The sequence below is a fragment of the Odocoileus virginianus genome, chromosome 11, assembly GCF_023699985.2.
Source record: "Odocoileus virginianus isolate 20LAN1187 ecotype Illinois chromosome 11, Ovbor_1.2, whole genome shotgun sequence".
NCBI lineage: Eukaryota > Metazoa > Chordata > Mammalia > Artiodactyla > Cervidae > Odocoileus > Odocoileus virginianus.
In genome coordinates, this window is record NC_069684.1 from 65,635,536 (window position 1) to 65,653,248 (window position 17,713).

The window sequence follows — 17,713 nt, forward strand, 5'->3', positions numbered from 1 at the left end:
TCCTTTAAGTTTTCTTTTAAGGGGAAAACTTTTAAAAGCCATTTTTCCCCCTTAAACATAAGCAACAGTTATCATCTTACAGGAAAAGAGCAATTTCTTAATGTATCTTGAAATGTTTGAGGCAACTAGGATTAGTAAAAAAATGGTATTAATCTACATGTAATACCACAAGACACACAGGCGTATTCATCACGATCTAAATAGGGGAGCAAGTCCCCACAGCACATGATCTCAGAACAAATATTTGTCTATTCCAGTGACACAGTCAAGCTGACTGCTCTCTGCTAGAAAAAGGGCAGCTATCTTGGGAACTAAACATATGAAGTGAGACTAGCCAGTACTGCAGCTGTTGGCAAGCTTTCTTTGTTTAAAACAGTAGAAGTATATCCCTTACGACTGGCTATATTAAAAGGAATAAAACAGAATGGAAGTGCCTTTATCTACCCAATCACTAAACCAGATTTTAGAAAAGAAAGGGCAGAAGTGAAATGAGCAAATAAGACTTTCTTTTTAAAAACTTAAAAAAACAAAATTTCCACATAACCAATGTTTATATATTGTTGAATTGCTCCTATTCCTCAATGTTCTCCACTAGCTGCATGATTTAGGACACAGGATAGGATAACATACTTCTTTATTCAAAGCCAGAAATTATCATGCAGGGTCACAATGCATTTGCATTCCATCAAAGAAGGAGCCGATAAACCGTTCTTAAGGTATATGCATGCCTATCAAGGAATTTTATTAGAATTAGGTTAATAAGAAAATACCCTTATAGCTATTAATTCAGTGGCTTTATACAGCTAATTTTTTAAAAAAACTGGGTACAGTTGCTTTACAATGTTAGTTTCTGCTGTGTAACAGCATGAATCAGCTGTAAGTATACACACATCCCTTCCCTTTTAGACTTTTCACCCCACTCCTCTGGGTCATCACAGAGCACTGAGCTGAGTTCCCTGTGCCCTACAGCGGCTTCCCACCAGCTATCCATGTTACACACGGCAGTTAGTGTATATGTGTCACTCACAACCTCCCAATTCACCCCACGCCCCATTCTCCCCCAGTCCGTGGCCACACATCTGTTCTCTACATCTGGGCCTCTATTTCTGCTCTACAAATAGGTTCATCTATACCATGCAAAGATGGGCACAATAAAGGACAGAAATAGCATGGATCTAACAGAAGCAGAAGATGTTAAGAAAAGGTATTAAGATATTAAGACTATCTTAATAATTCTTAAGATATTAAGAATACAACAGAAGAACTATACAAAAAAGATCTTCATGATCCAGATAACCACGATGGTGTGATCACTCAGACATCCTGGAATGCAAAGTCAAGTGGGCCTTAGGAGGCATCACTATGAACAAAGCTAGGTGATGGAATTCCACTTGAGCTATTTCAAATCCTAAAAGATGATGCTGTCAAAGTGCTGCACTCAATATGCCAGAAAATTTGGGAAATTCAGCAGTGGCCACAGGACTGGAAAAATGTTGGTTTTCATTCCAATCCCAAGGAAAGGCAATGCCGAAGAATGTTCGAGCCACGGCACAATTGCACTCATCTCACATTCTAGCAAAGTAATGCTCAAAATTCTCCAAGCCAGGCTTCAACAGTACGTGAACCGTGAACTTCCAGATGTTCAAGCTAGATTTAGAAAAGGCAGAGGAACCAGAGATCAAATTGCCAACATCCACTGGATCACTGAAAGAGCAAGAGTTCCAGAAAAACATCAACTTCTGCTTTATTGACTATGCCAAAGCCTTTGACTGTGGGGATCACAACAAATTGTGGGACATTCTTAAAGAGATGGAAGTATCAGGCTACCCTACCTGCCTCCTGAGAAATCTGTATGCAGGTCAAGAAGGAACAGTTAGAACTGGACATGGAACAACAGACTGGTTCCAAATTGGGAATGGAGAACGTCAAGGCAGTATATTGTCACCCTGCTTATTTAACTTCTATGAAGAGTACATCATGTGAAATGTTGAGCTGAATGAAGCACAAGCTGGAATCAAGATGCCAGGAGAAATAAAATAACCTCAGATATGCAGATGACATCACCCTTATGGCAGAAAGTGAAGAACTAAAGAGCCTCTTGATGAAAGTGAAAGAGAAGAGTGAGAAAGCTGGCTTAAAACTCAACAATCAAAAAACGAAGATCATGGCATCTGGTCCCATCACTTCATGGCAAATAGATGGGGAAGCAACACAAACAGTGACAGACTTCATTTTGGGGGGCTCCAAAATCACTGTACATGGTGACTGTAACCATGAAATTAAAAGATGCTTGCTCCTTGGAAGAAAAGCTGTGACAAACCTAGAAAGCATATTAAAAAGCAGAGACATTACTTTGCCAACAAAGGTCCATCTAGTCAAAGCTATGGTTTTTCCCGTAGACATGTATGGATGTGAGAGTTGGACCATAAAGAAGACTGAGCGCTGAATCGATGCTTTAGAACTGTGGTGTTGGAAAAGACTCTTGAGAGTCCCTTGGACTGCAAGGAGATCCAACGAGTCCATCCTAAAGGAAATCAGTCCTGAATATTCATTGGAAGGACTGACACTGAAACTGAAACTCCAATACTTTGGCCATCTGATGCAAAGAGCTGACTCATTGGAAAAGACCCTGATACTGGGAAAGACTGAAGGCAGGAGGAGAAGGGGGCAACAGAGGATGAGATGGTTGGATGGCATCACCGACTCTATGGACATGAGTTTGGGCAAGCTCTGGTAGTTGGTGATGGACAGCAAAGCCTGGCATGGTGTACAGTCCATGGGGCCACAAAGAGTCAGACATGACTGAGCGACAGAAATGTACCATTTTTCTAGATTCCACATAAATGAATTAATATATTTTTTCTGACTCAACTCACTATGACACATTTTTAAAATGTCATTTGATACTAGTTACTTTTGTTAAAAGGATCTTTCAGTGACAAGTTTTTAATTATCATGAACAGTAATTTTAGATCTTTTATGGTCACTGCTTTCTGTGACTTAAGATATTCACCTGTTGTTTTCTTATAAAAAGCTTTGTATTATAGCTATTCCATCTAGGTCTGGGATTCATCTCAAAATCATTTTTGTGAGGTAGGAGATCACAGTTGATCTTTTCCATGGGAATATTCAGCTCTTCTTGTTCCATTTGTTGAAAAGAGTTTCCTTCTCTGTTGGATTACTTTGCTATCTCTGTCAAAACTCAAGTAACCTTATAAATACAGATTTGGTGGCTAAGTGGTATAGAATCTGCCTGCCAATGCAAGAGACTATGGTTCAATCTGGGTCGGGAAGATCCCCTGGAGAAGGAAATGGCAACCCACTTCAGCATTCTTGCCTGGAGAATTCCCTGGACAGAGGAGCTGGGCAGGCCACAGTCCATGAGGTCGCAGAGTCAGGGACAACTTAGCAACTAAAGGACAACAATGCCAGTATCACACTGTCTTTGATCACTGGATACTATTTACTACAATACTCTTAGCATTGCTTTTCAAAATATATAAAGTTGAAATAAATGTATAGATCAAGACAAACCTAAAGTAATCCTTATGAAATCATTTTTTAAACTCTATCATGGTTTTGAAAACATTCCATAATCACTATTGTATCCAAAGCAAAATCTATTTACTCATGAACAAACGAAAAACTATAAGTTTTCTTTATCACCTTTAATTGAAATTATGTATGAAAAATATTTCATTAATTTTACTACTCAATTTCCCAACAGGTTTCTCACATTATTTTAAAAATACGACAATATAGTACGCATAGAAACAATCCTTAGGCAGTGCGCTTGGCTACTTGTGGATGTGTCTCTTATTTAAACAGTGTTTGGACAGAACAGACCTAGAGATGCCCCCGTGCTCCAGCTCTCGACCACCCTCCAAGCTTTAATTTAGTTTCAACCCTAAGAATCAGTCACTCGGTGTCCGGAACCAGCCAACTCTATTTTTCTAACTGAACTCCTTGTTACCGGAATAGTCATGAGATCCGAGATTCATCCGATTCCACCGATGGAGAGACAATAGTTCATCATCTGTCAACATGCGCCTGCAGGTCTCCTACACTTACCTCTCTGGGCTTCTGCCCCCACCGCGACAATATGGTTCTGGAGAGTGTGGGCCACTTTTTCTGTGAATTGGCCAAGATGAAGCATCAGGGCCCCCAGCGACTCTTGAAGGGTGCAAAACCATTGGGGTGACCACACCCTCTTCCATGAGGTGCAGAAGCCATCCCAAGATGAATGAGGCAAAACCCAGGACACCATGAACCAGGCCCTTTTGGGTCTGCGTGCCCTGGGTTCTGCCCAGGTGGACTCCCACCTCTGTTGACTTTCTGGAGAGCCACTTCCTAGACGAGTGGGTGAAACATCCAGGAGATAAGCCACTGCCTCGCTAACCTCCCCAGGCTGGAGGTCCCCAGGTTGGCCCGGATGAGTATCTCTTTGAGAGGCTCACCCTCGAGCACAGTTAGGAGACCCTGGAGCCCAGTGGCCTTTGAGGAGCTCCACTAGTGTCAGGACTTCTGCCTAAAGCCCCTCTCTGCAGCCATGAGGCAGTTTTTTAACCACCCTGGGGCCCTCTTCCAAGCCTTGGACCAAATGGAAGCAATAAAGCTTTTTGCAGTAACAACAAAAAAAATCTTAAAAAATTCATATGTCTCAAATTAGAGGATACATACAGTCTCTCTACATATATTTAAATTTTTCCATAATAAAATACTAAAGAGTCATGAATCAACTTTATAAAAGTATCTAGTAAAGAAAAAAGTAGATTATTTCCTTTATAAATAGAAGTTTTATAAAATTTCCTTTAAAGTTTAATTCAAAAAAGAAGATTAAGAGCAAGAATACAGTATCATTTTATAAAATAAAGAACAAAGCAATTCTCCAAAGCAATAGCAAATTCCATTGTGGGCAAACTATACATGGCTCTTATAAACTACTGGGCTGTACTAATTTTGTTCAAATTGGCAAACAAGGATCTTCCATCACCACCATCACCTTTATTATAAAAAAGCAGGTAATAGCCAAAATTGACCAACCTTTGATTTTTTATAAAGATAGAGCTTACCAGCTTGAAAATGTTGCCAAACTGAGTAACACCCAAAATCTTGAAGATTTCACAATTTGCTCTTCACCTAAAATTTTGCTTTGACGCATAATACACCTTCCTGAAACAATTCTACAATACATAAATAATTCCAAACACTGAAAAAAGTTTGCTAAAATAAAATTGGGATGTTTATTACTTTTTCTACTGGTAGCAATGAAAATCACTAGAAATTATACTTTTGTTCTTTTCAAATGATCTGCTTAAAAATCAAGCTTTTTTAAATAATTGATATAGAAGATAAAATCATTTTTAAATCTTCAAAATACTTAAGATACTATAAGATAGAAATATTGATTTTTTTCCATTAATGATGAGAAGAAAAGAGATTCAGTTTAATCAAGATCTGACATTTATAAATATTAAGCATTTAACCGAGCTGGAAGATTGAATGAAAGATTAATTATAACAATTACAGGTAGAGAAAATTTGTCCATTTTCTAGGTTCATTATGACAGTTATCTATCCAGAGAACCAACAGGAGTTCTCAGATCCAATGTCAAATAATGGAATTTGGGCAAGTGCTCTGAACACTGCTTTTATTTAGTACGCATCACATGCACATGATGCAGGTAGGGAGATTTTATGAATCCATGCATTAAAGACAAGACAGACTGGTACTATTGCCAAACGTGCACTGAGTCAGTGAGAAAGTTGCTCAAGGTTCTTTATACTTAATGGTTTCCATGAAGATAAGTGCAGAAGCAGAAATGTATGCACATCCCAAAGCGTCCTCTTCATTTGGTTTCCTGTGCTTTCTTTGCATTCTGCTTTTCTTTTGCCTAGAAATTAAAGATAGCACACAATAACATCTTAAAAGTATGTTTCAGTTCATATTAAAATGTGTCTAAGAGGACACTCTTAAGCTAAAATGCTTGAGATACATTGTTTATAAGACGTCTAAAGTATTATCTTTTATAACTTGAGACTCACAACAAACTCCTCCTGGACAATTATATAGTGATTCTTTGTCCTCAATAAAAAAGGATCATATTTGGTTTGCAGTTATTTCTTACCTGAAGTTAAAAATGTATTATTATAATGATAATAATTTTAAACTAAAAAATTACTCATTCCATAAAGTCATATTCATTCATAACTATTCCACAAAAATATATTTATGTATGTGTCCATTACTCATACAAACCAAGTATAAGAAAAATCCTACACTGATTTCTGCATATTTGAATAAATAAGTTTAACATAACAGTTTAAATGAGTTTAACTAAAAGGATCACATACCCGTAATGTTGATAAACCTCACTAAAATGACTCAAAAAACATTTTCAAGAGTTGTTCACTTGAAGCTCATAGCAAGTATAGAGCTTGAACACAGTAATTCTATTTTACTTTTTAGCAGATGAGGAGGCCAGAGCTAACAAGTGTTATCAAACTAATAACCTGGGAACCATGTCAAAATGCAGACTAACTCAGTAAAATGCCTGAGGATCTAAATTTCTAACTCTTAGGTGATGCCAATTCTGCTGGCCCTCAGGTGACACTTTAAGAAGCAACATTTTACAAGACTAGAATATAATGTTCTTTTCACTATAATGTTCTTTTTCACTATGGCACTTGAATCAGAAAGGAACAAATAAATTAAACCCTTGATATTATACAATTAAGGAAAAAAAACCTTCCTTGATTAGAACTATAACCTTTTTTTATATTGCATTAGGTAATAAAATTATTATACAACTGTATGATAAAACTGAGTGCTATGCCTTACAATATATTAAAGTAAATATGTTATATGTACCATACAGTTTTTTAAACTGTATATGTAAACATTTTCAGTTAACAAGAATAATTTGTAATTTGATGCATATGATTTCTCAAAGAAGTTTTCTGTTTCCAAATAATAAAAACACAATTCCATTTTTTATGTAACTGGGAAATAAAAATGTGTACTTCTTTTCTTAATGATGTCTGAATACACAGGTACCTTACTAGGATTAATAAGAATGAATTAACTGGATAATAACAAATTTTACAACATAATTAAATAACCAAAGACATAGAGTATCCATTCATGTATTAAAATATATAATTCAGATAAAACTAAAGGTAAGTTAAATAAATAGGTTAAAAATAATTATATACCTTGACCAATAAGATCTCATTTAATCCCCGAGTATGATTCCCAAATTATACATGAGGAAATAAGATTCTATAGTAAAATAAATAACTTACCTAAAAGCAACAGCTAACAATAAATAACATTTCTGAGATTTAAACCAAAAGTTTGTATTCTGGCCTTTACTGAAGCATAAGAAATACTGTATTCCAAAATAGCACTGAAAAAATGTTCACTGTTCAGAAATATGTTCCTTCTATTTAGTGTGCTATTGAGATATTAAAAATTGTTGACTCAAGTCAGATAATTCTGTAATCATAGGTATTAATATAGATATTATTGTGAGCAACTTAACTATGTTCTACCTTGTTTCTATTAAGGGATAGAAAAAGTAAATTCTGTACATCAGTTATTTATTACAAGTTGAATTATAATGTGTTTGTAAAATTTGGACAAAATTCAATACTATGAGGTTGCTCTGAATCCCCCACAGTAACAAACTCTATGATTTTAAATTATGGTAGGTATTGGTGGTTGCTAAAAACCTGAGACAGACAATGATTCAGAAACACATATAAAAGTTGGGATAAAATTTCTAAAGAATTATAAGTATATCTGAATAAATAAAAGTTTCACAAGTGAAACGTTAATCTGCTGATTTTATTTCATACTTTAAGGAACAGATTTGATGTACGGCACAAGAAGTTTTATAACTATACATTTTTACATTACCTCCTGAGCAGTTTTTATGTAACATACACTCAAGGAACTCATCAGATAAGAATAGAAGCTTCATAGAACAAGAACACTTATAAGGCAAGATCTTAACCTAATTCATTAAAGGAACAGGCCCTTGAGAAAATCAAAGTCTGCACTCTTTATTATTTTGTAAAATGAAAAGATTTTCACAGCTCAAATATTTCCAAGCCATCACAGGCAGTAAGTAAATGCCACTGTTCTCAGAAATCTGATCCTGGACAGCTTTAGCTCTTAGCAACTCTGCCAAGAGTAGCCACACCTTCCTGTTCGGTTCCTTCCACCCCTTCCACACTTTGTCCCTAATTTTTCTATCACTTGGCATTGCGGGGAAGAGGGGTGGGTTTCAATGTAATAATCCATTTCTGAACTCTACATGTAATTTTTTTTTATAAGTGTTACTTATTTATTAATTAATTTTCACTACTGAAATCTTTATATTGGATATAACTATAAAATTTAATCTTGATCTGTTTTTAATTTTTAATATTTGCAGTTATCAGCAGAAACTGATATTTCAGTATGATATGATTTTTCAAAATAAGATGAGCAAAAATATATTTATACTAAAGAAGCTGATTCACTGGTCGGAATTAAGCATCTAATTCTAACCACAGACTTAAAAATTTGAGGATATGAAATTTTAAATGGCATAAAGTTAATATTTAGGAGGTACCCTGTGCTTCCCCCAGAATCTCTAGCATGACTTTATTCTGGCACTTATCAGAATAATACTATACAGCACAGTACTATAATTATGTATTCCTATCCTCTCCCCAACTAGGTTGCTTAAGACAAGAGATGTGTCTTAATTATGTGTACATCTGTTGACTTTAACAGACTGCTTCAAATACAGTTTCAGTTAGATAAATGTTGGATAATCAAAACATCTCAAAAACTCCAATCAAATAATGAATCTGAATTCCCTGCAGAATCTATGCATGTAACAGATGGTGCATATATACAAGAAATAAATGTATCTCAATATTGCCTGGGCAGTATTATTAGTCAAAGAACAAGAAAGTCAGAAACTACTCTTTCAGTGAAACAAACACAGAGGAAGAACAGACTGGGTTGGTGTTCCACCAACACCAGGCATTCATATACTGCCACCCTGTGTCCAAAATAATGTGAACCAAGGAATTAAGGAATTATGGTTCCAATGCAAAAGCTGAAAAGGTGTTTTAACTATGCTTTCAAAAAATCATGGAAATACACTGTCATCAAAGTCATATAAAAATGGTCCTATTCTTAAGTTGCACAAAAAAGTTTACTCATGGACCAATTTTAAAGGAAAATACATACATTTAAAATTTCTCTAAAGTATTTATCTGGTCCCTGATAATACTTATCTATATTTAATAACAGATATATCATACAATTTGCCACAGCAGTCTATATTCTAGGATTTTCAACAGAGAAATATTTCACAGTGTTTCATACAAAGAATATTAATATTTAGATATTTGGCAGGACCCTAACTGTTAATCTAAACCTTTAAAAATTAGTTTCACATCTTGGACTTTTATGATTTTTACTACCTTGAGATACATAAATAGAAAAAAATCTATATGGATACAGAGAAGATTTAGCAGTGTTCCTGCAACAATTTTACTTTTAATGCTAAAAGCTGAAGCATATGTTCATATGCCTCAGACTTCCTTGGTAATTCAGGCTTTCCTGGTAGCTCAGCTGGTGAAGAATCCACCTGCAATGCAGGAGACCCTGGTTCAATCCCTGGGTCGGGAAGTTTCCTTGGAGAAGGGACCGGCTACCCACTCCAGGATCCTTGGGCTTCTCTGGTGGCCCATACAGTAAAGAACCTGCCTGCGATGTGGGAGACCTGGGTCTGACCTCTGGGTTGGGAAGATCCCCTGGAGGAGGGTATGGCAACCCACTCCAATATTCTTGCCTGGAGAATGCCCATGGACAGAGGAGTCTGGCAGGCTGCAGTCCGTGGGGTCGCAAAGAATTGGACACAACTGAGCGACCAAGTACAACATACAGCATGTTCAGGATCTAGATAATAAAGTATAAACAAAAAGCTGAACACACATCTTGAATTATTCAAATTTTATGATGGTACTAGAGAGGGCAATGGCACCCCACTCCAGTACTCTTGCCTGGAAAATCCCATGGACGGAGGAGCCTGCTGGGCTGCAGTCCATGGGGTCGCGAAGAGTCGGACACGACTGAGCGACTTCACTTTCACTTTTCACTGTCATGCATTGGAGAAGGAAATGGCAACCCACTCCAGTGTTCTTGCCTGGAGAATCCCAGGGACGAGGGAGCCTGGTGGGCTGCCGTCTATGGGGTCGCACAGAGTCGGACACGACTGAAGCGACTTAGCAGCAGCAGCAGCAGCAGCATGATGGTATCAAAGAGTTGGGTTGAAATATATTTGTGCTTCATGAACTTTGAAGTTAATAAGAAAAAACATCTACAATGTATTCTTGTCTTTAAGTTAAGGGTCCAAAATTGTACTTGTCTAGTAATGTCTTCTCAAAATGTGGTAAACAGACCAGCTTCATTAGAATCTCCTGAGAGAACTTATTACAGATTCCCTCCCTATACCAGACTATCTGGGGAGGGGCCAGGTAACATGTGTTATAAAGAGCTCTATGCTGTGTTGCAGAAACCAATACAACATTGTAAAGCAATCATCCTCCAATTAAAAATAAAATAAATAAATAAAAGAGTATCCAGTGGTCACTTTCAGAAACAATGATTTATTGTATAAACTTAAAAAACAACTACACTTCATTTATTCAAAATTTTTCTTAAAGTGCCTTATATGGAAGAAAAAAGTCCTAGTAATCAGAATTTTTCACTAACCTGTAGTAGTTTTCCCTTAGTGCAAAGGGTAATAGCTTGGGAATAAGGAAATCTATTTCTCAGGCTAGGTTATGCTTTTTTCCCCCTTTCAATGCTTATTCTAGTTCTAAATTCTATGATAATTCAAATTTTTGCTAAATTAAATGAGAAACATCACTTCAATAATTAAATAATTTGTTCTCAGCTAAAGAAAGATGTTTTAAATTTCATTCTAATATAGCACAATCTGAATTTCTAACATTAAGGATTCCAGAAAGCTAAAGCAACAAAGCAATTCCTTACTTTTATTTTGCAATATGACACTGACCCAGCACTTCTCAAGCTGAAAAACAAGTAAGTAAAAGCAAAGCTTCAACAAATTTTATCTGTACTCAAGTCAAGTAACATTTTTTGGAGACTCTAAATCTCATTTAAGTACTCACCAGTAAAAGACTTACCTTTTCTACTAGTGGTATTAACTGCTGGTGTTCTGCTAAAGTCTTTAACAATTCCATAATGAATGGCAGGTAATTGTGCTTCCTTCTGATATTTTCAATCTGAAAATAAAACACGTATCAAACCACACTATTTTCACTAAGTTTCTGCTATTTTAATTTTTGGATCCAGCTCGAAATAGAAATGAAAGAAAATCCTACATTATCATTAAGAAAAGCATTAGAAATAATGAGATTTTCACTGCCACTGAGAATAAAGATTAATTACAATAAAATATGTGGAGAGAGTTCTCTGGGGTACAGCATTCTACTCTTGGTTTAGCAAAAACAGAGGCTTTTAAAAGTCTAATCGTAGATAATCTATGAAAACGTAACTCATGAAAGCAAACTAAGAAGGCCCAAAAGATAAATTAACACTCCTGCTATTACACCTATGCAAACAATAAGGCCAGTGTTATTGTGTGATTAAGAACCATCTTTCTTTGATTATTTTTGACCAAAAGGGAAAAATCTGTGCTTCTGGTAGAGGTTCAGTTTACTTCCCTTTCCATAAGAAAAAAAAAGTTTCCATCTTTTGCAAATTCATTTCGGCATTCCTACAGTTCATATAAATTTGAGCTTCTTTGACTTCTCCTTTGAACGTTGTGACATCTTACAGGTTTGCTCAATTAATGAAGTAAACAAAATTTTAGCATGTTTATTTTATATCTGGTCTGAGAATTCTTTTTGGCTAAATTCTTTAGCCCAATTTTTGAACAAAGCATTCTCAAAGCAAACATTCTAAACTCAGTGTTATATTTAAGGCAAATATGAAAAATTAATTATGTAACAACACTGCACCAGAATACATAAATAGTAGGAAGTTTTTTAATACCACATAAAAGAGAAGATAACATTCAAGCTTTCATCCCTTACTTTCCTGTCTCCATGAATTTGGCCCTTCTTTTTCCTGTCTGGAAAACTCTGGAGCCAGCCCCTACCACCTCCACCTAAAGAAATCCTACTTGCCCATTGTACTTTAACAATCATATTGTTGGCTATTAATTATGTTACAAAACAGCACTCTCACACTATGGTAAACAACAGAAAGAAGACCAATCCCTGCCCTTAACTGAGCTTCAGGTGAAAAACTGCTTTTCCTACTGTGACGAACATGATAGATCACCTAAGTACTGTTTCCAACATCCTACAAAACTAAGTTTCCTTCACTCTTCTCCATCTTTGAAAAAAGTTTATCAGACAGACTGCAGATGAAGAAAAATGACATAATTGAAGATAGGCTTGCTTAGTATTTGACCCTGAGTTATATAATGGTTGACATAATTTAAAATTTTTAAAATCCTAAAAAAGTTAGAAAGAAAATTTTAAAAAATGAACCCAGCTATGTACTAAACTGCCGACAGAATGACACCAAGAGAAAATTTTCTCAAGTGAATTTTAAAATATGCTAGTTTGATTGCACATTCAAAATGAAATATATCCTAAGGAAAAAAATTAAGAGAACACATCTCGGTTGTTAACACTACGCATTGCTATTCTGAACCTTTTCATACATATATACATACACAGATAGCAGAAAGCAAGTAAGTAATTATGTTAATGCTGACAGAAACCAAGATTTTCAACTGAAAAGACACAAATGCTTAACTTTAAATATAAAGTCCTTTAATCCTCAGTTCAAGTATTAACATGAATTCAAATTGTATTTTCTCTTCAAAGATAAAACAAGAAACAAGTAAAAACGTATTTCTTGTCTCTGAAAAGTCCTGGAAATAATGAAGAATCAATATTGCTAAGCACCCTGAGCAACCAGATAATGGTTTCGAAACACCATTTCTCACCTAAAGCACTTAGGACTTCTTGAAAAAATGGTCAATTTCAAGTCTGAAGCAGGAAATGTACAAGATAGAGTCTGAAACATCTTGTCATGCTAGGAAGCAAGGAAGCTATCAGACATGAAGACAGTCAAATCCAAAGAACTTGGGAGACAGCCTGATGTGGCTCCTAATGGCCAAAGATGGGGTAATTTGAGCATTAAAAATAACTGCAGTGAACATTAGCAACAGATGTGTTAAATATCTGTTCATAGTCATACTTGAAAAAAAATAAAAAGGAAAGAAACCTCACTAGTTACCTCTGTAGGATGCCAGGCAGATCAACACATTCTGAAAACACGTAAGTGATGGGGAGAAGAGTTCAAGCAGTCAATACACCTTCACTACATAGAGTAGTCAAAATACACTACTCTATGTTAAAACGTTAAGGAACAAAAGAAAAATACCTACCTTATATCTTTTTAATTTCTGTACTTCCTCTTCAATAAGCATTTGATTTTTGGCAACCTCTGACTGAATAGCACTTAACATATTACTGCCCTGATCTGTATCCATGGGTTCCTCCTTGGGGAAAAGAAAAAGAAACAGCACACCCTAATAACTGAGGCTTAAATCTAAAACATTTTTAGATAGTACAGTCATTTCCCAATTTTGATCTTAATATTGGTGATGGAATATCAGCTTAATAACTGTAATACTAAAGGATGAAAGAAATACTTATTTAGGGCTTATAAGTAAGTATAAGGAAGAAGTAGTATTTCTCCCAAATTTCTGTGTTCTACAATATATAAGAATTTTTACCTAAAAACCATCCATTGTAGAATGTAATGAATTGTTACAATCTTCTGTTAGCTATAAAATAAATGTGCTTAAACATACTCAGGAAAATGTGATCAAAGAAATGTAAACAAGTCTTTGTCTATTACTAATTCTCTTTGCCAATCCTATTTACTAGAAAGATAATCATCAAAAGGAATAACAAAGATTACATGTGACTCTAATGTACCCAATTAATTCTGTAACAAATATATTCTAACTTGCTTAATTATATAATAAAATTACAGTAAATAGTTAATTGTAAACACTTATTTAGTACATACTTTTGTCCATCATTTTTTTGAAGTGGTTTGTGTATATATATATATTATCTCAGTTATTCTTCACAACAACATTTAAGGCAAAGACTATTATTTTCACTTTACATGAAGAAACTGAGGCACAAAGAAATACACTCAAAATCATACTTTCACTAAGTGGCAAAGGCAGGAGCTGAATCTAGGAAGCCTGACTTCAGGGTGCATTATCTTAACCACCACTCAGGACACTTGATTAAATCTATAGTTTAGAAAAAGAAAGGAAGGAAAGAAGAAAAGAAAATAGTTCCCCTGAGAGAATAACTAGAACTTTGTACATAAAACACATGGCCACAAACCTCAGCAAGTTGTCTTTGTAACTCTGCTATCTTCTGTTCATAGATCATTTTTCTGTCAGACACAATGGCCATTAAGTTAAATCGAATTTCACCTTCACTGTACCTAAGAAAAAATCACATTTTATACTGTAATAAAGAAATCTAACACTGTTATAATTAAGATAATTATTTTGATTACTCCCTTATTCTCTGGGGTAAACACAAATCTACCAATTAGCTAACCATAAAAACTGACATTTTAAGAAAGCTTTTGTAAAGAGGAGACATTACAACCAATATCACAAAAATACAAACAATCATAAGAGAATACTATGAAAAACGATATGCCAACAAATGGATAAATTCCTAGAAATAACCTTCTAAGACTGAATCAGGAAGAAATAGAAAAGCTGAAAAGACTGATTACTAGTTATATAATTGAATGAGTACGGTTTCCCTGGTGGCTCAGTGGTAAAGAATATACTGCCAACGCAGGAGACGTGGGTTTGATACCTGGGTTGGGAAATCCCCTGGAGAAGGAACTGGCAACCCATTCTAATTTTCTTGCCTGAAAAATCCCATGGACAGAAGATCCTGGAAGGCTACATGGGGTTGCAACAGTCAGACATGACTTAAAGACTAAACAACAAACAGTAACAACAGTTGAATCAGTAATAAAAATATAAAAAAAAAAATCCCAACAAACAAAATCCAATACCAGATGACTTCACAGGGGAATTTTACCAAACATTTAAAGAACAGCTAATATTAATACTTATATTTCTCAAACTATTCTAAAAAAAATTAAGAGGAGGGAATACTTCCAAACTCATTCTGAGTATGGCATTACCCTGATATAAAAATCAGAGACACTTCAGATGAAGAAAATTAATATCCCTGGTGAACACACATGCAGAAACTCTCAATAAAATATTAGCAAACTGAATTCAACAATACATTAAAAGGATCATACATCATGATCAAGTGGGATTTATTCTAGGGATATAAAGATGGTTCAATATACACAAATCAATCAGTGTGATAACTGCATCAACAAAACAAAGGAGAGAAATCACATGATCATCTCAGTAGAGGCAGAAAAACTATTTGGCAAAATTCAATATCCACTCATGATTAAAAACTCTTTAACAAACTTTGTACAGACGGAACATATCTCAACACAGTAAGGACCAAGCCTATTGCTAACATCATACTCAATGGTGAAAAGCTAAAAAGCTTTTCCTCTAAGATCAGGAACAAGATAAGGATGCCTACTTTCACCACTTTTATTCAACACAGTATTAGAAGTCCTAGCCACAGCAATCACACAATAAAAAGAAATAAAAGGCATCCAAATAGGAAAGGAAGAAGCAAAACTCACTATTTGCAGATGACATGAAACTAAATACAAAATAACCTAAAAACTCTATCAGAAAACTATTAGAGCTATTAATAGCTAATAAAAACTATTGCATTTCTATACACTAATAATGAACTATCAGAAAGACAAATGAAGAAAATAATTCCATGTACAATTACTTCAAAAAGAATAAAATACCTAGGAATAAAGTTAACAAATATAGTTAACCACATCTACAGGGTGAAAACACACTGAATAACTGAATTTATCAGCAGAAACCATGGAGACCAGAAGGAAGAGGCATAACATTTCCCAAGTGCTGAAAGAAAAGACTATGAACCAGAAATAAAGTAAAGTTCAAAGAAAATTACTAGAGAGGGACAGCATTGTGTAATGGTAAAAATGTCAATCCACCAAAATGAAATAGTGATCATAAGTGTTTATACACTAAACAACAGATCTGCAAAAATATATACAGCTTTAAAAACTGATAAAACCAAAATTAGGAACAGGCAAATTCAAAACTGTCTCTATTTGCAAATGACCTGATTATCTATGTAGGAAATGCCAAGGAATTCACAAAAAACTTCTAAAGCTGGTGGGTGAGTTCAGCAAGGTTGAAGGATACGAGACAAAGAAAGAAAAAAATTAAACTTTATTTCTATACACTAACAATGATCACATGGAAATTAATTAAAATACAGTATCATTCATTATCAGTCAAAAAAACATGATCTACTTGGGGTATAAATCTGAAAAAAATATGTATGGAATTAGTATGCTAAAAACCACAAAATGCTGATAAAAGAAATTAAAGAAAATCCGAGTAAATGGAAGGTCATACCATGCTCATGGATTGGAAGAATCAGCTGAGTTAAAAAAAATACCAATTCTCCTAAAACTGATGTTTGACACAATTCCTATCAATATCCCAATAAGAACTTTTGTAGATATAAAATTACACTATAATTTACATGGAGGGCTGAATAACTATAACAGCTTTAAAGAAAAAGAATAAAGTTGGAGGCATCAGTCTATTACATTTCAAGACTTACAATAAAGCTACAGCAATCAGGACTGTGAGGTGTTTGCAGAGAAGAGAAAAACAGATGAATGGAACAGAAGAGTGAACCCAGAAACAGACCCACACAAACGTGCCCAACTGGGTTTTTTTTTTTTACACGGGTGCAAGAGCAGTTCAGTAAAGGGTAGACTTTTTTAACAAATAGTGTTAAACCAACTGAAAATACAAAGCAAAAAAATGAACCTTGACCTAACTTCACATCACACAAAAATTAACTCAAAATACCTCACAGGCTTGTACATAAAATGTTATCCTCTAAACCCTTCAGGAGAAAAAGGGGGAAATCTTTGGGACCTAGGTCTAGGCAAAGATTTCTTAGATTGGACAACAAAAATACAAATTCATAGTGGGAAAAATTGACAAACTGGACTTGACTGGAATGGAGAGCTTTTGCTCTGTGAAAGACCACAGTGGCAGGATAAGTGGATGGGACCAGGAGAGACTGTTTTCAGTCAAGTGTCTGAGGAAGGACTGGTGATATCAAGAGTATATAAAGAACCTCAAGGCTCAACAGTCAGAAAACAAACAATTCAACTACAAAATAAACAAAAGGCATGATTTGCAACATTAGTCATTAGGGAAGCTCAGATTAAAACCACAATGAAATATCACTACCCACCTATTAAAATGGCTAAGATAAAAAGTTTTGACAAAACCAAATCCTAGCTAGCATGTGGAGAAACTGGATCACTTATACTATACCGCAGGTAGAAATGTAAAATAAATAGTACAGCCACTCTGGAAGAGTTTGTCAATTTCTTTTAAAAAATTAAACATGCATTTACCATACAGCTAGGTATTATCTCAGAG

General features: G+C 35.0%; 1 protein-coding gene across 4 annotated transcripts in view; it reads right to left on the minus strand.

Annotated features, from left to right (window-relative positions):
- Positions 1-5,633: 5,633 nt before the first annotated feature.
- UCHL5 (ubiquitin C-terminal hydrolase L5) overlaps positions 5,634-17,713 on the minus strand; it is a 43,166-nt gene continuing 31,086 nt past the window's right edge. For 2 of the 4 annotated variants that reach the window (XM_070474532.1, XM_020894196.2), the window contains exons 8-11: positions 14,481-14,583; positions 13,499-13,609; positions 11,217-11,315; positions 5,634-5,893 (exon numbers count right to left, since the gene is read on the minus strand). In XM_070474532.1, the coding sequence (XP_070330633.1) occupies positions 5,849-5,893; positions 11,217-11,315; positions 13,499-13,609; positions 14,481-14,583 (358 nt within the window). In that variant the 3' untranslated portion in view covers positions 5,634-5,848. Of the gene's footprint in view, positions 5,894-11,216; positions 11,316-13,498; positions 13,613-14,480; positions 14,584-17,713 lie in introns of all 4 variants that reach the window. The other 2 variants (XM_070474531.1, XM_020894195.2) reach the window with 1 other exon arrangement.